Source organism: Augochlora pura, chromosome 3 (assembly GCF_028453695.1).
Source record: "Augochlora pura isolate Apur16 chromosome 3, APUR_v2.2.1, whole genome shotgun sequence".
In the NCBI taxonomy this organism is placed as follows: Eukaryota; Metazoa; Arthropoda; class Insecta; order Hymenoptera; family Halictidae; genus Augochlora; species Augochlora pura.
This window is the reverse complement of record NC_135774.1, coordinates 22,607,151-22,632,385: the sequence shown is the minus strand read 5'-3', so window position 1 is coordinate 22,632,385 and position 25,235 is coordinate 22,607,151. Positions and strand designations below refer to the sequence as shown.

Here is a 25,235-nt window from a genome sequence, read left to right as displayed (position 1 = left end):
GCAGTGAACCGCTCGCCCCGTCCGCTAATCTAAATTGTTCCGGTGAATTACGGATAAACGACGAGCTTCGGGGGAATGTATTTCAATTGTATTTTTATCGAAGAAGCTCCCCGGGTTCTACGGTTGAAACTTCGCCGCGCCGACCAGAGGGTTGACCGCCCTTCGGGAAAACTTCCTTCTACTTATTTCAGCGCCGGCGAACCGTTTTGCCCCCCCCCCCCCCCCTCCCGCCGCCGAAGGCACGCACTCTCGAAGCACACAGGAAATAAAGTGTCCGTCTCGCGGGCAAATCCAGTGCCGCGATCGGGTCGCAACAATGTTTTGTTACGAATTCATAAAGGCCGGGAGAGCCGCGGACGCGAATATGCCTCCGTCGTCGATCCCGGACCGGAGAAAGTCCGATTGCGTCACGTTCCTCGAAGGAGCCCCGGTTGTCGAGGAAGTCGGATGAGAAAATTAGTCTTCGCCGGTCCCCGGGGAATTAATAACCGCCCGCATTAATGAGGAACAATGGAAAGTTCGAAAATAATTTATCTTCGCCTCTTGTCCCTTCAATCTGTCGGCACCGCCGCGCGCGCGCACCGGAAGTATACTTCTATTTTCATCCACACTACGCGCAATCAATTGCAAAGGTGTCCCATAACTTGGGGACGGAGGAGCAGCGATTTATAATGCAGGACTGTAGTTACTAGGCGAAGCTTCGGCCGCGGACACCGCGGAATACAAGCGAATTACAAACTTCTTTCATAATGTTTCTCGAGAGGGAGACATTGCCGACGAATTCTTCGTTCGGTTTACCGAATGCTATAAGGAAGGTGATGCCGGTTCTGCCGCGGAAGAATGGAGATACTTTGAGCCATACGTTCGCATCGATGTAATTACGTTTTCTCATTTTTAACGGCTATCCTTTTTAACGCAAACCCTGCACGGTATTTATTAATTACTCGGATCTGTCCTCCCGAGAATTCTATATCGCAGTATGTTCACTTTTTCTCGATTTTGGCTATTAAGGGTAATTAAAAAGCTGAACTCCATCGTTAAGTATATTCGAATTCGTTTTCCTCTCTCGTAGCTTCCTGCGACATCTTTTTCTTTAACTCGTATTACACGCCCTTGATTGCTTTAGCTTGTCATCTTCTTGTATTACTGAATTACCGTCCCGGTAAGGATCTCGTTGTATGTAATATCTGTAATTATACTTTCAATGGATATATCCTTTCTCCGCCAATTAAGGCTTGCAGTAATTTTGCTTATTAATTTGTTTTAATAACCAACAGATAATTCCCCTAGTTTTTAAGATCAGTATAGCTCGACGTTTCGGACGTATTGTTCGTTCGACGGCATCCCATTAACCATTATTTAACCGTCTTAGTGCCGGGCGAAAAAGCCAAATTTCACGGTTTTATTAGAGTTTGGAAAAAGGCTGATAAAAACGAAACGAAAAGCGATATTTACGTAATTCAAAAAGAAGTGTATTAAGGACGAAATTGAGAGTGAAAAGGTGACACCAATTTTTCTATATTCATTGGAAATTGCATAAATAACAAAGGTATAAGTATAAGGCCTTTTTCGCCAGGGCAGCGCGGACCGATATATCGGCCTCCGGCACTAAAAGGGTTAAACACATTCACACGTTTTCAATGTAGTAAAAAAAAATATACCGTTCTATTGGGCAGATTCTATAGGGCAATTCCATGTAACGTTCATGTACCTTGCGTACCCGGGACAGAAAATATTCCGCGAGTCGAGCATTCGAGCGCGCTGCTCCGAAAATCTCGAATTTCTCTAGCGATCGATCGCGTCCGGGTAACCTCGACGACGAACGCCGGTCGGCAAACCATAAGGACAGTATTTAGCAACTTGCAGCTACCCAGATTTCGACCTTTTTGCCAGGACGAGACACTGGTTACAGGGCGCGACGGGTGAGGGGGGGTTAAAACACGAAGGGTTCAACGAAACGTTTCTCCGCGGATATTCTCTCCGGATCCGAGCAGCTGTTTCCTATATCCCTCGGCTCGAACTCGAGAGACACACCGTGTCTCTCCCATGTAGCAATCGCAGAAGCAAGGTCTGTCTCGGCGCGTAGCCGGCTGCCATGCTTGGCTTATATCCGAGGGCATAACACGCTCCGTGTCTAGAAAGGGAGAGCTAGAAAAAGGAAAGAGAAAGAAGGAAAAGTACGAGAACGTAGAACGAACAAAGAGAGTATCGTCGATGTCTGTGAGAACGACACCAATTGCGAGGCCGGTAGGTACGAGTACGCAGAGGTATTCCGGACGTGGTACAAAGTAGATGGCCACGTAAGCGTCGCCACGGATCGTTAAACTGAAATCTGTTGCAGCAACCCCGTCGTCCGACGTCGAGGGTTCAACGGACGGGTTTCGGTTCCTTCGAAGTTTCGCCAGAGAAAACGGGTTCCCCTGCTATTATTCGAGCCTATGGCCGGGAGAGCTTGTGGCTACCACTGACACCGACGTGTTCAATTATCGAACACTTCCTTCGCGAACGCGCTGCCAATTTTCCTTTTCTCTGTTAAAGGATCGCCCGAGGACAAAGGTTCCCGTCCATTTTAATCGTCGGAATCGTGATTTAGCCCTTTCCGAACGAACATTGTCAGCCATATAATTCATATAATTTGATTGTCGCACGAAATATCACGATATAATTGAGCCGTTCAGTGCACACATCGACTAACTCCATAAAACAAAAAGTCAAGAAACGCGATGAAATGATGTACATTGATTTTTAAAATTCCTGTTATAACATAGATTCACATATATAATGTAGAATGAATAAATACAGATATAGCTTTCATTTAACGTATAATTTAATGTATAAAATTAATATTATTTAATGTATAAAATTAACAAGAAAGAATAGCCAAAAAGAAAAAAAAAAAAATTTTGCCGTTTAATGGTGTTAATCTTTATTATTCAGGAAAGTTATTATAAATATAAAAAGTTATGACTATACCAAGTGCTTTGACACTTAAATTTAAGATTTTTCAAAAAGTGGAGTTAATCGATGTGTGCACTGGGCGGCTCAATTCTCAATTGTACCATTGAGTGCTTTGATGTATAATGCAGTTCGTCGATGAAAATATTCTTATTTTAGAAAGATAATTTAAAGAAGAGCAGGGATAAAAGTATAACGAGAACGATCCAAAGAACCCAATGGAATTAATACAACTACCAAAAACTAAACTTTTAGAAAAGAAAATTTAGAAAAAAGATTTAGAGAAGTGGTAGCAGTGCAATTTATTCAGATTTTGCGCTGTCGTTTAGCATGTCGAATTAATGATTTCGCTTGTGGCGTCACGAAAACTCAAATTCTCAAATAGAATTGTACGACACATGTACCGTTGTACCGATCGTTGCTGAGGAACGTGAACGAATAATAAGAAATACGCCTCGTCGAACTGTGCATATCTCGTTTTCGAGCACAACGCGTTCCAGAAAAGGATACTCCGCAATGTTCCCAGCACGTAGAAAATTAAGCACTCACAGCGTCTCCTACAAGTCTTCAATTACGTACGTATCCGCGGACACATTAATATTAATCAACGCGTTCGCTGTCAGCATCGCACGCGTGACGTCCACGATTTCATAGTTTGCGCGAGGAAAGTCGGATCAAGTTTTTGTATTGTGCTACTTCTCGAACACCCGGCTACACCTGGGAAATATTATATTCTTCGTTACCGTTCGCATCGGATGAAGGGTCAGCTTTTGATAAAACATCGAAACCGCGAGGACAGTTGGCAAGAGAAATAATATGGCATCCTGTTAGCATTCGTCCGTGGATTAACCCTTTGCACTCGAATGGTGACTCCGAGGCACCGCTAGAATTATTCTATTACGTTTCAAAATAATTTTTGTAACAATAAGGTTTAGATCTGAAAAATTGTTGAGCAGTGAAACTGTTGCTACGAGTTGCAAAAATCCATTTCGTACGCATAAAAGTGCACTTTATTGCATATAATAGAAATAATATGAGTCAGGAATATTATTTCATATTTACAGTTAAAATGGCTTCGAGTGCAAGGGGTTAATGTTACGCTAGCTCGTACCGAGGTATTTTCGAATCCGAAATCTTCATGTTTATTCAATAAAGTCGTGGGCACACGGATCCACGCTTTATCACTTACACATTTTTACTTTAAACAGTTTTTATCTATCTTACACAGATTATTCTAAACTTTATCCGGCTTTTATTGCTCTTGCCCCGTTTGGCTCGATTCTGTTTCGTCGCGATAACTTTGTATTTCGTCAGCTCGGATTATATTGCGTATCGTCGATGCAGTTCCTCGCTTTAAAAATAACTAATAGTTACACGGTGTTAGCCTCCTCTGTCGTACGTCATATTGCAAGTATCGTGCATCCATTGCACGATGTAGCAGTCGCGGTACGAAAGATTACGAATACAAGAAAAGAAGTTCCGTGATTCGAAAGCAGCTTAAACCCAGTCAAAGAATAATGTAACACGCGTCTGACCAACATTACAGTCGACACAATACACCGCAAATTTGTATGCGAACTAAAAGTGTGCGCTATATTAATCGCAAGCAATATTGAATAGATTTTCCCCTTTAACAGCTACGATAAGATAAAAATAGTACAACAAATTATCTAGCGATAAAGAAACATCCTTTGTGCATTCATGATAAAATCGAGTAGTTGCAATCACAAAGAATAGAAAGTTTAGAAAACTTTTGATACGTCGGCGTGTTATTTTTAAACTATCGAAACAATTGCTACTTATTTTCCATCTTCACGATGTCGAAAATGTTTATTTTTCTATAAAAATTCTTTACCATAACAGACAGAATTTTTTTAGCATAAAAACAAAATCTGATTAGTTGAAGATCGCGGAGGAGCTGTTTCCGTCTTGTCAACTTTTCCGCGGTTTTTTCGCGGCCTGGAAAAGATTCTTCTCGAACAGAAAATTCAGAGGAACGAGCGCGAGGCTCTCAGCGGAGGGGATATACGTCATCCGTCCGCGAAAATACGCGACGGGCGTGTTTTCCACGGGGGAAGAGAGAGAGAGAGAGAGAGAAAAAAATAAAACTTCGGAAACTTGTGCATGCGGTCCGCAACACGCGCCGCCGGTGAATAATGTGGGCGGATCCGCCGGTAATATGATTTATAGCGTAGCAATAAAATATAGGTGATTCAGCCGGCAGGAAATTGGGACCCGCGGAGCTCGATCGGACAAGCATTTTTCAAATTTCCCGACATTCCCATGCGCGGTTCGCCGGCGGAACGACGTTGGGACCGCTGAGATAGTGTTCTTTCGCGTCGTTCGAGAGATTCGTTTTACTCGATGCGACATAACTAGACCGGCGCGTTTTATGCGGACGTTGGAAAGTTGAAAACATCGATTTGTCGATTTCGAGTTTGGATAATTCAATCTTTCGGAACGATTTGTGCGGAATATTTTTCTGTTACTTGAAGAATTCAGGTTTAGGTACGCATGTTTTACTGATTTAGATGACGCATTGAGGGACGATGAATCATGTGAGACCTATCCGCAACGAAATCAGTTTCGTGTTCTGCGCTCGAAAATCTGATACGATTACACAACGTTCTCGTTTCTTTTCTGCAGTTTTCGAGTATCATGCGAATGGAGAGTTATTAGTATACCGCGGTGTACTTTAGGCAAAATAAATATTCTCTAATTTTAATTTTGTTACAATTAACGTACCGACAGTTTTAGTTTCTTTCAATTTTAGTTTCACTGTTCCATGTTTTAACTGAAATAGTTTTTTTGCTCATGCTGGCGCGAGTCCATTCCAATTAGTTTTGTCTTTCAAAAAAATTCACTCCGTGTCTCGATCAAACATTTTTTTCTCTCGTGTGACTGTGCTATGTACAATTGAAATAAGTTTCCGACTTTGTTATACAACAAGTCAGGAACACAAAATAATTTCTCTATATGCTTTCTATTAACAAATATGCTAATTGTCTTATTTTCCACGTATACAGTTGTTTAACAGCGATATAAATTAACAAAAATTGAATAGAAAAATTTATTTATACTTACGTTATAAAATATAATATATTTCATTATAGAAGTATAAATTGTACAAATTTATAATATAAAGAGAGATTATAAATATATTTCTCACTGAAATTTTATTCCTTGAAAACTTAATACCGTTAAAATTTGTATAACAGCGTTACGTCGCGCGACATATCCTGCTTTATATTCTAATGGGAACGAAACGAGTATAATTGTCACATAGCGTACAGCTTTACGTGGAAAAAGCCGAAAGAGGTTCGACGTTTCGACGAACGATTTAACGGGAAACCCGTCGAAGGAAAGACAGATCCGGCAGATTGATTTCGAACGGTGTCTAATTACCGATTCTCCAGACGTGGCACTTTCAATTAGCCCGAGGGGGGTTCAACGACATTAGGCGATGTCCATTTAGAAGACGCGAGAGCGTCAATCCGGTGGCGGGACCCGGCGAATTTTCCGTGTTTGCGTTACCTGTGTGTCATCCACCGGTTGAAACTCATTACTCATTTCGGCTAGAATGTCTCTAATTGCGCGCCCCTTAATTACTCATCCAGCGACGGCGCGCGGAGACCCAGACTCGGGGAAACGAGGACGTAATAAGACGTCGCCGCGGACTATAAACAATATGTATAGGAACGCCGCGGCCGGCGGGAGGCTCGTCGACAGTGCCCGCGCGGAAACGTTTCCGCGATTCTTCAAAAGCTGCGGAACTTTTTCACACCTCGCCGCGGAGCCAACCACTGAACAATTCCGTTCATTCGTCGCGTTTCGACGCGACCGAACGGATTTTTCCGTCATTTTGTCGCATTTCTCCAATAGAGAGACAAGAGACCGCGATCTTCTATGCTTTTATCTGAAGAACAATGACGGACGAGTGTTTAACCCCCTTATGGGTCAGGCTCGTGATTAAGATCGCATATTATTGCATTTCTTCAATTTATATATTAATATAATCTATATATTAATAATATATATAATATAATATATTAATAATATATTTATATATTAACCCTTTGCACTCCGCTGTCCCCTCTCAGGGGGCATTGTAATTCTAGCATATCACTCGGATGTCACTTCTCATGGAACATTAAAATTATTATATATATATTTATAATATAAATACTGATTTTATTGCAAATATACATTCCTCGATGTCACCCAATTCATATAAGTCCAATATCATTATAACACGTTGTTACTTGGTTCCAAAATAATACTAAATAATACGAGGATCTGTAAATCGAGTCGAGTAGCTAGTAGCCAACGTGCAGAATGTTTGGGAGTGTAGGGTTAATATAATTGTAATAAAAATTTATACAGAAATGTTATTGGACGAAATAAAAAAGCTGTTTCCTTTTATCAGGATAATTATTATGGAAAAATAGAGCTTATGAATGGAGCAGCTGTGAAAGCTATTGTAGCACAGATCATTAATATTAGTACAAAGATGTGTAAACTAGATGGATATTGTCGATAATGATTAGACTTTAATCTAAATAAACATAGTGCTTATCTGTTATAAAAAAAATAGGAGCAATTTAGAATTTTTCCTATTTATTTGCAATATTTTTCGCAAGTTATCATTGAAATCTCTCAGCGAAATTACTTTTCTTATAGGCTTTATAGACTTTCTTATAGGCTTATTCTCTTTGTTATAATTCTCTTATAATAAAGAGAATAAAGAAAAGAAAAATTGTCTGGTCCTATTAGGAAAATTGTTAAGTACGAATAAGTGCTAATCGTCACTGCATGAAAGGAGCAATAGTGCAAGGGGTTAATTCTGAAAAATGCCCGAAAACTATTGGCAATTAAGTGATCGCGGATTTTGTTAAAGGATGGGTTTAACACAATCTTTGGTTCTGTCAACGTGTTCAAAGTATTTAAATTATATCGTTTACATACTGTCTGGACTTTCATCTTCAATTTCGTAAGAAAATTGCATCGATTAATTATTTAGTTCCATTTTCATCACTGTTTGAATACGCGCAAGAACAAGAAGCGCATTTTAGGCATATTTTATTGTATTATTTCTAAAAGGGCAGGATTAAAGCACCTGATCTATATTGTTTTCTTGCTGTTTGGACTTCCACCTTTAATTTAGTAAGAAAATTCTATCGCTTAATTATTTAGTTTCGTTTTTATTACAGTTTGAAGATGGAAGGGCAAGGCGCGCGTTTCAGACATACTTTATTACATTACCAAAAAAAGCAAGCATCGCAAGCACGATTTTTATGTTATATACGGTATATTAAAAGCGAAGCCTTGAAAGAAAGGCAGTGTGAACATTGATTTGTCTAATTGATTTTTGATTATATTTTTAAGCCAAATAATCGAATTTTTCTTCTTATTTTGTATCCTCGATTACTTAGTTGCCAAACCAATACGAAAGACAGAGCAGATTCGACCCGTCCGTTAAGTGTTAAAGACAGCATCAGTAAACTATTAACGGTGGCTCGCGACAGGCGTGTACTTATTGCCACGTGTCAAACGTAGAGAGAAAGGTCACAAGTGCGAATAGTTAACAAAGCACGGTTACCACTGTCGGCGACGGTCGCCTCGAACCGTGGAACTAACGGCTCGGCTTGATTGCACGTGTAACAGCGTAAGACACAATTAAGTGGCGGGGCCCCCTCGACGCGGCATAATACGCCAGTTTTTAACTTCTGTTTCGAAACTAGTTTATGAACGCGCGACTCCACAAAGGAGAGAGAGACGTCAGTGTCTGCGCTCCCCGCGTCACTCTTAATACGTTCTATCAGCTTCGAAATCCCGTCGCGAGCTCTCTCAAGTTCTCCCGGGTCCGTCAGCCGCCGCGTTTCCCGCAATGCCTCTCTCTCTCGAGCGCGCGCGCTCGTTTGACACAGGGACAGAGGGGAAAGATCAATTTCTCCTTTTTCACCGGCGCGAAGACGAAAAAGCGACGAGAGCAAGACACGGGAAAGCCGAGAAGGCAGAGGGTACCGCGGGCGAGATACCCTCCGCCGGAATTAAAGTTCCCTCGAGCCGCGATTCTGCGGCGGCCAGAAATTTCTCTCTCTCTCTCTCTCTCTCTCTCTCTCTCTCTCTCTGCGCTGTGCGCGCGCGAACCGCGAAAGCAGAATAATAAACCAATGCTCTAAAAAGAGCCGCATATGGCACCGAGCGGAATCGCCGGAAAAAGACTCCGGTGCAACCGTACCATCGATCCGATCCCCGTATATTGGCTCGAGGAACTCGCAAAAACCTGTAGAAGCATTATCTCGGTGGTTCGGGCGCACAATGAAATTTATTGGGCTCGAATTCTCTACTGTTTCGAACGTCTACCTCGCGTTTTCGTCAGAAATTCGTAGACTGTTGGACCGATTTTTCGTATTAATGACAAAATCGGAATAAATCGAACACGTTAATAGTAAAAACATTTAACTCTTTGGGGCACGGTGGGATTAAAAATGTCCCACCTTTTTAATGTACGGTAATGCATGATGGGACCATTTAAGTCTCATTCTATAAATTCAGTCTCATTCTACAAATTCAGTTGAATTATTATTTATTCATGTTTATACATGCTTTCAATAAAAAGATTACAATTTTGTATAATTAAAAACGCGACAAAATTTCTGTGCCTCACGAGTCTATTTATTTCCTGAAATCTTGTACCTCAAAGAGTTAAAGAATTCGAGAATAATATTTCATTACTAACTCAAACCATTTGAATGAACAATTGAACGATTAAGGGCGGTTTACATCATTCATTAACCGGGACGTACCGCAAATTGAATTTATATCAGTTTGACAATAAATTTTTAAACTAACTTCAAGCTATATTTCGTATATCATTTCATGAATTTCGAGGTAGTTTCATCCCCTAAATGCGAGAACGGGTCAATATAAAATAAAAAACGCGTATCTATTATTTTTTGGTCCTCCGCAGCCCTTCCATGTTACGCTCCCCGGCTGAAAGTTATCAAACGCGGCGATTATTTAAAAATATCTTTGCTCTTGAAATATAAACTGCAATCGGATGACCATAAAACGCTCCGTGCGGTTTACGTTTCAAAAGCAACAATATTTTTAAATCATTTCGCGCTGTCACGAGAACTTTTTGCTACGGTTTATAGTTCGCCAAAGGGCGATTGTTCGATAGCTGGTGTGTCGAACGTTTTACCGTTGAAATGATTTTTCATAATTGATCGGTAGGTTTATGCTTTTAAATGTAACAATTTCGAATAATAGTTACACGGTCTTTTTTCGTAACAATTTTGAATAATAGTTATAAGGTGTTTTTTCGTAACAATTATAACGCGAACAGACGAACCACCCGTTGGACAGGCGTGCAAGAAAATTCGACTCGCGCTCTTTGTAGAGGACTGGTGAAGTCGGTGTCTCTCCTCGTGCATTATTCCAACAAAATCGCGTTCGCCTGGGATGCGTCCGCGGCAAAGGTAGGATTGCTCTCTTCATCGGGAATCGTTTCCGGATGCTGTGCTTTCGCTGTCAGTGGTATCCCTTGTACCTCGAAGGTTCTTTCCGCCTCTGTTCCCTTTATTTCGGGGTTCCGTTGGAGGCCGTGGCCGCGTATCGATGTTTCACGAGCACACCAGCTCTCATCTCTCATCTCTCTCTTTTGACTTTCATCTAGGAGTATCCTCTCTCTCCCATTTGCTTCCGTTGGTCTCGAGCTGTATCGGCACGGCCGGAAAATATTAATGGATACACGGTATCGGGGGCTGTCTGTCGCTCATTGTGCGCCGCACGCGAATCAATACCGTGTTGGACCCGTGTGTTGTTTGTGCACGAGGAGAGCTGCACGTGTCGGGCCAACCATTTGCCCAATAATCTTTCGACCGGCCGAGCCCTCCTCCGCAGAGACGGTTTTTCAACGTTGCGAAACCGCCGACCACGACCGCCAACCGAGAGAGAGAAAGAGAGAGAGAGAGAGAGTCGCGTTTTTGTTCCTGCGGTTGGTCGCAAGGTTCTTTCGGCCATTACCGGCGTGCAAAAATCGTCTTCGGGATCCTGGGAACCGTACTGTTCGCTCATCCTGGTCCTGGATATTCCCAGGACCTGTTTTTAGACATCTTTTCCTTGACCGGTTATAGGGAAAGGAGCTCTGTTCTCTTTTCATGGTCTGATCAATTTTCTGTCAGACTTTTGGACAGCGCTGACTTTGCCAGAAATTGATGATTTTGTCAGGTTATGTCAGGTTTCTTCATTCAAACTTTGCCAGTTTTAACGCTTTACCAGCCGATAGCTTATAAATCGACTTTCATCCCCGATTGGTAGCCTGTGAATCGGCTGTCATAGTAATCAATAATTTTATACCTATTATCGATATAAATGCGTTAGACTGTACTGCCGTAAGCTTCGATATTACTATACAATTTTTCTAGATATTGGATTTCTTTCGCAATTAATAAAATAGATGAAATTAAAATAGAAATGAATATTTAAGATTGCGCTAAGTTTTCACTAAAGTTAACCTCTTAGGCACGACGCGCCACTATAGTAGCTTTCCGAAATCTTTCGTGCTTTACTCAATTGTTTTATTAATTATTAAAGTAAACGATTAAAGGGAAAGAGCGTATGTACAATACACTAAGAAAAGAATATATATAATTAATACTATACATATATAGCTATACCGAAAAAATATATATTAGGAAAAATGGTAATTTAGTTACGGAAAACTTTATTTACACAAAATCCAGCCGTGCCTAAGAGGTTAACACCCTTTATCTCTCTTTATCACACGAAGCTATTTTAACTTTAAATCCAAAACAGATTTTATTATCTCCGGCATATCTGTGTTACACGACTTGACGACTGTTGACTCGTCGATCTGTTGATATTTTTCTGGATATTGTTATTATACGTAATTATAATTGTTACTACTATATATCCCTACTCTTTTCCTTCTTCGTATTTATTACATTATTATTTTTACGTTGTTATCGTATTATTAACGTTGTTAAGTCAAGGGTATGCTAAACGAAGAGAGAAATTTTACATAATTATCTATGCCTACGCAAGTGTTTTTACAGCGTGGGAATCGCGTGACGTTCATTATTCCTTCACAAATGTGTGCAGGAAAAGGTGTAAACATTCTTAGGAAAATTATTGCGTTCATGAGGCTTTAAGATGTACAAGCTATAGTACACGTGAGTCGGAAAACATTCGCTTTATAAAACATACAGTTTAATCGAAAAAAAGATTCCAATTCCCAAACGTAGAGTTTAATTAAAAAGGAACATAGAGCCCAATCCACAATATATCTGGCCCAGTCCACAAAATATCCGGTCCAATCTACAATATATCTGGCCGAATCCACAAAATAGCTGATCCAATCCAGGAAAAAACGTAACTGCGGCCGACCGACAGAATTACGCTCGTTGAACGTGTCCAACGGGAATATCGGATAATAAAGACGATATTTAACGGCGTGAAATGCGTACAGAAGCTGCCGCAATTACAGATGGACGAGACCCAGCGCAGCGCGTTGCTCACAAAGGAATCGTTCGAAGGGCTGAAAGAAGCGTGAGTTCTAACTGCGGGAAAAATAATAGTGGGAGGAGGTGGGTTCGGGGGCGGAATGAAATAGAATGGGAGGAGAACGAAACAAAGGTGTGCAGAAGCGAGGTTGAACAGGTAGCGGAACGTTGTTATTAGAGCCACCCCGCGACGGTGCACAATAAACGCGGTGAATTCGCAGAGACCGACGCGATGTTGCGTAAGTTTCGCCGGCTAAATATGTGAAAATTTTACGAAGCTGTTCTCTCGGCGTGCCGCATTACGAGGCGGCAGCTTTCTTCCTTTCTATTCCATCGTTTGCCCGGTTTTCTTGCGGCCCGCGCGACCACGAATTTTACGATCCGAGCACCAACGACTTCGGCCCGATGCGCTCTCGGTTCCCCGAACCGCGTGGCAGCTTACGCGCGTGTATCATCGTTCGCCGATCTACTACACCCGGCATTATCGTATCAGGCGGCTCCATTACGAAAGGTTTTCATTATCTTACCGCGATTCGATCTGCCCGCGGATCGATATCATTTCCCTCTTACGTTCCGTTAAACGCGCACGTTCTCTCCTGATCCCTTTATCTCGGCCGACGCATCGCAGTTTTCCCTGAATATTTCACACGCTGCTCTTTCGCGGCGAACGTTCGCTCTCGGGGTATAGCAGCAGCACGTGAACGCGACAGCGTGGTCTTCAATTGTGATCACGGTCGGACACGCGCTGCTTTCTTCCCCTCCTCGGTCTGCACCGAGTTTTCTGGGCAGTCTGCAAATCGGTTTTCTTTCTAGCCAAATAAGCGAGCGTTTGTTAACGGTTTGTCGACCGGTTACCTATAAATCGGCGTTTTCACCATTGGCAACCAATACTCTGTCATCTATTATTGAGATCAACGCGTTCGACTTTACAATTGTAAGCTCCCGTATTATTATATAATTTTTTTAAACCCTTGGCTACGGCAATCTTTGGCGTGGCCGTAGTTTTTCGGTAGACATACGTTTCTGAGGAAGTGTATTAAAATATTCAAAATATTGAATTCTGTTACATTAAAACTATGTTACTTGAAGTGAACAATGATATTAAGCTTTCTCACAATATATAACATAAATATTACACAATATGTAATTAATCAAATTTAATAATAAACGGGGGCGAAATTTAATCTTGACGCCTATTGGCGCCTACAGTACCGGGGAGCCAACATGTTTCGGACGCCAATAGGCGCCAACAGTAGTCAAAGGGTTAGATATAGGACATCTTTCGCGATTATTAAAACAAGTAAAATAATAATGGAAAATGAAATTTAACATTGAGCTACCGTAAGCTCCAATATTACTACATAAGTTTGTATATATTAAAAACCTTCTTGATTAATAAAATAAATTAAAAGTGAAATAAATAAAATATATAAAGTAAATATATATTTCATTATAAATATAAAGATAATTATGAATATAAATATATCTATAATAAATATTAGTAGATTTAATTATCCTATAATAACAGAAATGTTTACGTTCGATAAATAAAGTGTTAAGATTTCATTTGCTGTTGTACGATACTGTATCTTTTATCTTGGATTTGATGAAATTGTCCGGGGGGAAAATGTGCGCGGACAATTTTCCTAGAATATCGTTATCTCTGTGACGTGAAATTTTCATTTTGCTAGACGTCGTGCAACAACGTTTATAAATACGTGAAGATCCACCGTCTAAATATAACGCGACCTATCATACCGTGTTATTTTATCATTTTCCACGAAGAAATACTTGTTTCACTTACAGAAACGGAACGAATACATCCGAATTTGCTTTCGGTATAACGGCAGTTTTATGATTGGAACGATCCACCGTATTGAACTTACCGTAAAACGACGCAAGCGGTACCAAATATGGAACACTTGCATCAGGTGTTAATGTCTTTCATTTGACTGACAAGGGAACGCGTGCTTATAATAGACGCCGATCTTCATGAAACTTCGAAAGAAAATAGTTCTTAACACGTTGAGTGGCGCGTCAGTCACCGGTGACTGACACCGAACTCTGCGTTCAGGCCGCGTCAGTCGCCGGCGACTGACAGTGTGAAATATGATATAAAACAAGTTTACATTGTTTTAAGTTGTTACCTAAAATTTATTTAAAGTCCTTTTAATTTTTATTTAATAATGGATTCTATTACCAATGTATTTTTCAGAAAATTTTAATGGATTCAATACATCGAGTAAATTCTTATAAAACCGTGTGGCACTCAACGTGTTAAACAAATATTCGACACATTTCTTTTTTTTATCGATCCCCATTGAAATAGCAGTTGTTCCTTCCTTAATAAGAAATTCGATCGTTTAATTTTTATGTCATAATCTGCTCGCGAATTTTCTTTCGTATTTAAAAAAATTTTTCCAGACCATTAGAACACTTCTTGCTATCACGACCGTTGGAAATAACAATAGAGATTCCAAAAGAAAACTACCTTAACGTTCAAATCTGTCCAAGCTGATTTATTAATTGTCACGTTGACCGCGACCATAAATTTTTCGAAAATGAAAGCAATTCATTAATCGAATGAAAGTAGCAAAGTTCAATCGCGACAATTAAACTTTGTAACACCGCGTAGACCCTGAACAAAGCTCGATACACTTAACGAATCTCAATCAAAGCCGATTGCCAAGTTTGATCAAGAAACTGTGTCACTCGCATTCGTGACACTCGAAGTGTTAACGCTGAACCTACGCCTCGAGAAGCGACCGACGTGCGTCGCTTTATAAGAATGGCGAGACTGAATTTATTAAGACCTTTCGCCTGCTTCGATCGTTACGCGTGCTTGCATCGAGAGGTTGCATTCGATCGTTTCCTACGGGAGAGTCTTCGTAATTTCGACGATTCCATTTAAATGAGAAACGCGAGTCCCGGCCATTTTGAGTCGGTCACCGTTGGCCTCGGTGTCGCGGCAAAGGAGAACACGTGTTTCGCGATACCGAGATGTCCGATGTCGCAGCGAAAAGAAAAAAACAAAGCGTTAACGTATCGTTTTCTATCGTTTCTGTTGCAGAGGCCTCCCCTGCGGTGTACAGCCTCCGGAACCGGTGCCAGATCCCGATGGCGACAAGCTGGCGACGATCGCGGCCCGTTTCAGCTACTTTCAGGAACGAAGTAGCAGCTCGCTGGCCACTGCCAAAGTCGATCTCCGTAGGAACATTAACCCGCCGGCCAGGTACAAGAATGCGCGGCCGACGGTCAGGCTCAGGCCGCGGCAGGTGCTCTGCAGCAAGTGCAGATCGATCTGCAACGAGAACAGCGAGAACGTCGACGTCAGCCGGAAACGGAAGCACGACGAGCACCAGCCGGAGAACCAACAGCCGCAGCAACAACAGGTGGAGTACGCTTTTGGTTTTTTCTAACGGTGTTTTTGCCGGCGCGACGTTCCATTCATTTCGCGCCACGAGGAAACTCGTTTGCCGTTCATTAAACGCGAGGAGCGCGCCGCGTGGCCGGGTCACGCCGAAACTGTCGGCGGACTTTTCATTTTGCGATTATCGGACGCGGAAAGACGCTTTTGTCGCGCGTAAACTGCGGTATTTTCAGGGAAAAGGGACATTTTCGGGAAGTACCGGTCTTAACATTTTTTATGCAGCAATTGTTGGGATAAGAGAGACGCCTTTCATGCTAAAAACTACGAACTTTCAAGGCGAGTAAAAGTTTTTTGAAAGTATTACGGCCAGATTCTTTATTTCATTTTCGGCGAAATTAGGAAGACAATTTTGCGATGAATAAATTACGGATTTTCGTACACAGGAAAGATTTTCCGAGGTTATAATAGTCTGAAGGATCTTATGTAATTAATGGAATTAAAATACTCCTTTGAATACACATTTTGTTCTCCCCCTTAATGATTTTGATAAATTAAAAATAATTTAAAAATATTTATTCTTCCGATGCTTTTAATGTTTCATATAAATGCATGAGATTCTTATTCAGGAAGGTTTTCAAATGGAAATTAATCGTACGGAGAAAAGAAAATTCATCGAGTTAAAAGAACGAAGTCAATGATTGATTAAATTAAAATAAACGAATTATTTATTGCATTACAGTGAGCAAAGAATATAGTGAATTGAAAGAAAGTAAGAATTTATTGAATTAAGATAAATAAAAGAATTTATTGAATTAAGATAAATGGAAGAATTTCTTGAAGTAAGATAAACAAAAGAATGTATTGAATTATGATAAATAAAAGATTATTTGGATTTGGAGAATATAATACAACATATACTCTTCGTCTGGAATTTTGTTATTTTCAATACATTACCAGTTCAAATCAATTGCCGCAATATTTATTCGATAATCCCGAATTGCCTTTAGCGAACAAACATTACGAAGTTGCCGTGAGAAACGAGAATTCAGCTTTCCGGGTTACGTAGAAATCATACGACACCTACTCCGAAGGCAATGTAGCTTAACATTGTTGCCTTACGAAACACGATTATGTTACACCTAATTCATGTCCGACGTGGCAGCTTGCCCTATATTACACACCTTCCCGCGTCTATTATACAATATTTGTTCTAATAATATTCAAATTGCCTCTTGGTAATATTTTGACGACTAAAATAAACTGTTTACCAGCTCGGGCCTGAATTATTCTCGGAATAAAAAAGATATAGCTTGTCAATTGTGTAAATGTTTCGTTTAACTCTTTGAGGCACAGGATTTCAGATCAGAAATAGACCGTTGTTGCACAGGAATTTTATCGGATTTTAAACGAGACAGAGTTGGTATATTTTTATTAATACAGGTAATAGTAGTATAATAGTAATAGTTAATTTAATTTGTTGTTATTGGGTGCGGTTCAAATAGTCCCACCGTGCCACATAGGTTTATGAATGGTACCTGTTAAAACACATATTTTTTCCTAAGCACTTTTCACACAGTACTAGATCAGAGTGTTCGAACTTCCTTTTTTTTTGTACTACATAGTGCACATAGTTTGTTGTGCAAAATGTTGTTTCAAAGCGCACGAAGTAACATCGTTTGAAGATATTACCAACTGCTTTACGTAAATAAGACAAAATATAAACCTATGCAGACGCAGCTACCGCAAGATTTCGCGGTGGGACTAAAAATGTTCCACCATGCCGTGAAATATGTACATCAAAAAGGTGGAATACTTTTAATTCCACCGTGCCCCAAAGAGTTAAATGCTTGCCGCAGTCGACTCGATATTTGGTAGTTTTATTTCGCGAGCGAGCCTCGCGAAAGTCGTGTAGGGTTTAAATCGAACAGCAGACGCCCACGCTTTCTGTTCGAGTGGGGAAAGAGACAGAGAGAGAGAGAGAGAGAGAGAGAGAGAAGAAAGTAAAATACTTGACGCTTCAATTCGATTAGGTGACCGGTCATGGATCGACGAGGAGAAGCGATCGTCGTTGCGGCCAGCAGCCGCAAAAAGCCTCGAGAATACTGTTCTCCGAATGTCAGTCTGAAAACATCACAGAGTCTTCCCATCAGCCAACAAAATCCTCGTCGTCGTCGGCTTTGAGCCCCGACTCGTCGAAGCTAGCACCGTCTCTCATACCGAAAATCTCGAGACTTCAGCCGAACGAGATCAATAACGCCACACAGGGAACCGGTTAGTTGATCCTTCCATGTTAAACCCGTCATTTCTTTTATCACTGCCACCGAACCAACACCGTATATGAGGGTAATCAATTATAATTAGGCGGTTGCTGCGGGTATTCCAACGCTGCGAAACGCCAAGGTTCATCATTATGTACAGTTAAACAGCATACATATGTATACAGTTAAATAGCATCTGCAATTTTCTAAATTCGAAACTTCGTCACGTTGAAAATCATGAAATTTTTCTACACAATTTCATCACAAATGCAAAACATCCACACACGTCATCCTCCATTTAAATATCAAAGTCTTTCAATGCCTTCATTATTTGAACACAATTGCTATCAGCCTTTTCATACGACGGCCTTCATAGTTCCAAAAATTCACTAAACGCAACGTCACTATCATATCCATCGTGCCCACTATCTCGTAATTTACACAAAGATATGTAGTCATTTTAATCCCACGCACACTACTATTCTCCTTTGCTAAATATTTCTAACTACGCGGCACAGGACCTAAATAGAATTCGGCTTTTAATTTATCGTTTGCGTAAGCTTATGAAAGAATTTTTACTGCGATGATAACGGGCAAGTAACTGGAAATATTTCCTGATAACGTTAAATAACATTTAACACTAACGCGTACGGTATCGCCCGAAATACATTTATATGCCTTATATAGTCACACATTTAGTTTGTTAACACACAAATGCTTTATTTACATACATCAATATTATTGACACTTTTTACATGTCTAGTTGTCTGGGACTCATAAAATAGATACGTTGCGTTTAATGAAACATACAATGGAGATAGATGAACAAATGTTTTTTTTAGCAGACCTTAAACTTCATTTATTCATTTCTTCAGTAATGCTTAGGATCGGGTACTTATGATCGTTTCGATTGCAGAAAAGGTGAAGATCGCCCCGTCTTATTGGAACAACCGACGCGAGGCAGGTGGATCCTCGGTGAACGCGTTGGAGCCGACGGAGGAGCGGATGGAGTCGACGGATTGCGACAGTAATCCGTCGATGGCGTATTGTGCCACGCCCAGGCGGCTTAGCAGTTCGTCCGTGGAAAGCGCGAAGATCCCCGAGGAGGACGAGAAGAAGACGTTCGCGGCGGCAGACTCGACGATGAGGCCACGGGCGGGACGGGTGCCGCGGAAGAAGCGGTCGGTCGGTTCGATGGAGGATCTCTGGGACGAAACTGTGTTCGAAGATCCGACTAGGACAGCCAGGACCACGCCGGTCATTAAAATCTCGTTTGGCGCGCAGGGAGAGGGGACCGTCCTCAAGATACCCTCGAAGATACAAGATCCGGAGTACGAGCAGGAAACGGACGAGGCGGAGGACGCGCAAACCGAGGCCGAGAGAGACCCGCTCGAGTTGCCCAGGACTTTCGAGAACGAGTACGATTACCGTGAAGACTGCGAGGAGGATGGCCAGGAGCAGGTCGATCCGCAGAAGCAGGGGGTTAAGGACGCCAGTGCGAAGGCAGCGAAGCGGGCGTTAAAAAAGGCCAAGAAGGAGGCCAGGAGAAAAATGCTCGGAGGCGTTTCACCTGCCAGGTCACCGTGCAATGGATCACCACGGTACGGCTCTCTTGGAAGGATATAGCATTGTCTTTATTTCCAAAAATCTTTGTAATATCCCACAGCTCTTAATTCAGTAATATCAAGTTCAACATCTAACTGATGCCATATCAGCATCTTCTAATTTATCAATTTCATTTTCAGATACAATTCCACCTTCGACAGCCTATCGTATCACCGTCGCAAACATAAAGTGAAGCATAAAAAGAAACACAAGGAGGACAGGAAGCATAAGAGTCAACTGCAGACGCATCAGCAGCCATGTCTCGAGACGACCACGGAGAACCAGCAGAATTGGAACGTGTTGCCGGGTAGCGAGTCGTACACAGCCATAAAGGAGCAGTGCCTCAAGCAAAAATTGTCCATATCCCTGAAGAGATTAAATACAAACGCGTACGCCAGATGCGACTACCCTGTCAGCAACGCGTCCTCCGGCTGCAAGAGTCCTGGCGCAAGCAGTGACGAGCTCAGCGAACAGGAACCCGAGGTGGACGCCGGAGAAACAGCACCTGACTTCCCCCCGCAATCTCATCCTCTCATGATGCGACTCGCTGCCACTCCTGTTGAGCATTGCCTCACGGCCAATGGCAAAAGAATGGACGTCGGTGACGTCGTGTGGGGAAAAATCCATGGGTTCCCTTGGTGGCCTGGAAAGGTGCGTGTCAAGGCGTCAAAGTATTTATTATAATCTTTACCGTATCTGGAACAACTACTATTGTTACATAAATCTATAGTGTAATTAGGATTGTAACTTAAGAATTATATTTCCAAGTTGTATGTTACAGTAGCATTGCGTTATTGTTGCAGGTTCTTAGTATCACGGTTTCTTGTAAAGAAGACGGTACTTCATCTGGACCCCAGGCTCACGTTGCCTGGTACGGTTCCTCGACGAGTTCCCTGATGTCGTGTGATCAGCTGAGTCCATTTTTAGAGACGTTCAAGGTGAGGAAAGTTTCTGATTCACGAGGCGTGAACAAAAGAACCTTTTGAAGATATAAAGCCGAGTAAGGGAGTCGAAGGTATCCTTGTACCAAATTTGGCTGACAATGGTTCTGACAGCTTGCAAAGAAAAAATTTCTCTTGCCAAACGTTTGACCTTTTACCTTTTCACCTTGACATGCAGAACTTCCAGAACTTAAAATGACATGATAAAAAACTTTGAATGTTTCGGGGTTGAATGCAAAGTCACTGGCCGATTTTCATGATTATTGGTTTGTGTTGCAGACACGGTACAACAAGAAGAAAAGGGGGCCGTACAAGGAGGCGATACGGCAGGCACAAAACGAGGCCCGAAGTCAGATCACGCCTAACTCGACGAGCAGCGTGCTAAACGTGTGCGGCTCGCCGCGCGAGGTGAACGTCCTCTCCTAAGGGAAGGTGCGAACGGCCACCTGACACCATTCCTTTACTGCCGGACCCGTCGGCCAGAACAGGAAAGAAAGAAGCAGAAATCTCTCCCGACGGGTCGAGATCGTCGTGTAATATATAGAAAAAGATTTGTACATAATCTAGCGTTAATGAGACAAAAAATAGTTCTTTGGATCGATGTTCTTATCAGTCGTGTGACGCTGTTCCCGTGATCAGCTGTCCGCGATGGCCCACGGGAACCCGCGGAAGCGATTTGACTCGCAAAACAAAACGGAGATAAAAACCCAGAAAAAAATGAAGGAAGAAAATGATGAAGATGAAGAGAAAGGACGATGAAGTTGACTGCCATCACTGGCGCGTTTTTTTATCCTCGGCTTTTGGAGCGAAACGTTTAGCGTGTAAGGAAGTATTTAGATAGGCTACATCTAGGTGATAATGATGTGTCGGCTCTCGAGTATCATTTTTTTCGTATTAAAATGTGACTCGTTCGATGGCTGGGACACGGGGCGCCGTCACCGTTCGGTGGTCGTCGGCGTGCTCGTGCTACTTAAAAATTCTTTATATACATACATACACATATAAACATATATATTTGTATTACGACTTCATTGTGATCATTGTCGGAATATATTCTTCGAGCTGATCCAGTGCGGGCAGTGAATCTTCGATGCAACATGTCTGCCAGGCGTTGCCGGATCATGCGATCGTTGATGAGTTACTCGATTTTGTCGTATAGCATGATTGGATTGCGGATCTCATTCGTTCACACTCCAAAATTACTAGACAATTCAATAAGATATATATATATATTTTCGTTGTAAAAACGTAAAAACTCTGACAAAATGAAACAATCGACTGAAATTGAGTAAGATTCTGCGACTTGAATAGATACGATTGTTGAACCATTGTTCAGCAATATCTATTGTAATTTCATTTTGTGAACGTATGAATTTCCACAGTCTAATGACAACACGATTGAAAACAGACAATACCTTTGACGAGCGACGTTGCGGCGATTTTCATGGTTATTCGATAATGTTTGCAGAGCGTCTGCGGGCGTTTTAGTTACAGATCGAACACAGCTTTAAAATGAACGTTAGACTCCTAAGCTGATTCTGACAACTGGAATTAGATAGAAATCGGAAGGAGTTGGACATTGTATAGTTTATAGTTTATAGAAGAGTATAACTACTTCGAAATTTATTATTTCTTTCTTAAGCGAGTAGAAAAGTATTTAGTTGTCGCAGATGAGACGCGCTGATTTCGCTGTTTGATCTGCGGTTGTTGTTTTATCAATGAGGGCTCTTCGCAGCAAAAGGTCACTCTAATCGTGGCACTGATTATTTTCGCAGTGCGACGGGTCGGTGAGAAATGACAGATAATTTCGATGACATTATTTTCTACGGGGCAAACCGTTTATCAAGGACAACGGTACGTTGAAAGTTTAACGTAGAACGAAATAGCATTAAAGCGAACAAGTGACAAATATAACAACGTAGGTAGCAACCTGTGAGCAAAAGTACTTTTATATTTTGTATATCTAAGTAAAAGAATCACAGAGCTGTTAGTAGTTAAATATCGTTTCATTGTCGACTAAAGATTAGTCTCTTCAACGATAGAAATCATTTTGCTTGAAACCAACAAACAGAACAACACAAAGACGGGCGTTGGACAGATTTCACGATAGCTTCATTTCGCATTTTCTTCGTCGAACGATCTATAGATTAACCTACAAACTAATCGCTCTGCATTCGTTGACATTCGAAAGAAAAACAAGACAGGCCGCGTGATAATTAATTGCAAGACTCGAAACACGAGACATGTGATATTTATGCTTTCCAATTAATACATAAAAATTACTCGTAGACTGCGAACGAGCAGTGAGAAATGATTAAAGACCAAATGAGGAGGAATTTCGTGGATTGATATTATGTTACCGATGGCTGTTCTCATTGCATATCGACTAGTAAATTAGGCTGAGCTCGTGCTCCTCTTGTACTACAAATTTCGATTATTATCTGATTTGTTTCAAACTTGCGTTACAGTAGCTTCCACATATTCTTCAATGGCAGCAGATTTTTCTCCCTGACTGATAGCTTGAGTTCCAATATTTGAGAAACAAGACTTTCTTTGTTTGACCATTTTCGCTGCCCCAAACATTGCCATTTCATTTTATCAAATCGGAATTCAAAGTATTCGTCGTGACAAATTCTAAAGTTTGAAGTTGCATCCTAATGCATAAACCGAGAAATTCTTTTGCGAATAACTGTTGTTGCTTATTTCTTAACAATAGCAATTTTCTCTCTCTCTCTCTCTCTCTCTCTCTCTCTCTCTTACACACACACGCGCACACACACACAAAGAAACACACAGTTACGGTTAGTGCAACACACCTGCGTACACTGCCTAGAATAATCATACTAGAACTATTTTCCTCGATAACCAATATTATCGAAAACCGTTAACAAATTCGACTAAATCACGATTATTTTCTAATTACTCCGGACAGTGTACGTCAGTCAGATTCCATCCGATTTCTTCGATGTTTCAGCTCGTTCAGATCTTATTGTCTTATATGCTTCTAGTTTCGTACGAATTTCGTTTACGCTTCGTCTCAACACTGCCAGGGAATGCAATAACTGCTTCGTTTCGAGTTAACGAACGTTAGGTGATGATTCTCAGTTCCGAGGATAGCCGATAAAGCTCGACGCGTTCCCGATAAATTTCGATTCGAGTTTAAAAACACTGAATATTTTGTAAAAACGCACGTTTACTTTGCTCGCTTCCTGTCACTTTATTAAATAAAAACGACCGATCGGAATTTATCGGGTGCCAGTCCGGTGTCCATTGTTAACAGACAGCAGGTGTTCGCGCGAACCATGGTCTCGAAGACTGATTCATAGAAACAATATGATTTTCCTTAGAACCTTTATCAGATCGAATAGTAAAATTGATTTACTGTGTTCATTCGACCGCGCGAACGCCCGCTGTCCTAGAACACACAGAGACAGACAGAGAAAACACACATTCGAAACAAGATCATCGCAATCATTCGACAAGTTCGGCATCGCGTTCCCATTCGTTGATCGTTCGATCGGAGATGCGTTGCTTCTCGCATATTTCAATTCCAGTTAGGAGCCGTATTTCTCGTCATTCTCGATCAAGATCGACTTCACGTCGCGACGATTAGTACTTAAGCGTTTCTGGCTTCAACGTCGAAGGTCTGTTTACTGCCTTACGGACTTTCATTCGCGGATTTACGGTCGCGGCCAGTCGCTAAAATTTCAAACGAAGTTATCACACTCGAACGTGTTCTCGCTTTCGTTTCGTTTTGAGACGAATCGTCATCGTTTTTTGCGTAGCAAAAGATCCTGCTGGTAGGAATTCGATGATTCGTGCGGTACTTCCGGAAACTAGTCCTCGAATGTATACACGTTGTTCAGTGTACCAACGAGTAAACCACTTCCCACGATATTAATGAGAAAAACTTTCGTGAAACGATTGAATTTAATTCTGTTAAACGGAATTTATACTTTTAAGGAAGACTATGACACACGAATTACTTTACCATAGAGACATCGAAGCCGCTGCATGAGAACATTTCGATCGCAATACGTCGGATTACTTTTTGGTGCACCAAAACCTCGAACATTGCTGTTAACAGATGAACGAACTTAAAGCGAACCTCGTTCACGTTCCAGAATTTTGATAGCGATTCGAGTCACGTGGAACGTTGCTGTTCTCGACTCGGAACACCGATATTGGCGCGCGATATCGACGATCGCTTGCGAGTCAACAGATATACACGTACTATGAAATTTCTGTGTTCCCCTAGCGAAGAACGGCGAACAAAATTTAGCAATTAAATTGAAACAATTCGAATCGATCGTCGACCGAAATTGCTCTGTCGCCGAACGATCGTTCGCACGAATCGACTTATTTAGTTTCGAACTAAGCTGTAGATACGAACTAATAAATTCATTTTTTTTTTCATATTTTTTTTTATACTTCCTTATATTATCAACGAGCGTTGCCGTGTTTTGTGTGCGGATGGCTTAGGCGTTTCGCGCGACCATGAATCGTTCGTACCGCGATCGGTATATCGAGGAGACACAGTGTACAACACAGTTTATCAGCCGGCAAAGTAAATAAG

General features: G+C 41.4%; 1 protein-coding gene across 1 annotated transcript in view; it reads left to right on the top strand.

The window, feature by feature from the left end:
• The window catches only part of LOC144479079 (uncharacterized), a 47,960-nt gene extending 22,731 nt beyond the window's left edge, over window positions 1-25,229 (top strand). The window contains exons 2-7 of the mRNA XM_078197584.1: window positions 15,556-15,877; window positions 17,886-18,126; window positions 19,030-19,714; window positions 19,859-20,369; window positions 20,522-20,656; window positions 20,939-25,229. Of these exons, the coding sequence (XP_078053710.1) occupies window positions 15,556-15,877; window positions 17,886-18,126; window positions 19,030-19,714; window positions 19,859-20,369; window positions 20,522-20,656; window positions 20,939-21,085 (2,041 nt within the window). The 3' untranslated portion in view covers window positions 21,086-25,229. The remainder of the gene's footprint in view (window positions 1-15,555; window positions 15,878-17,885; window positions 18,127-19,029; window positions 19,715-19,858; window positions 20,370-20,521; window positions 20,657-20,938) is intronic.
• The last annotated feature ends 6 nt before the right edge of the window (window positions 25,230-25,235 follow it).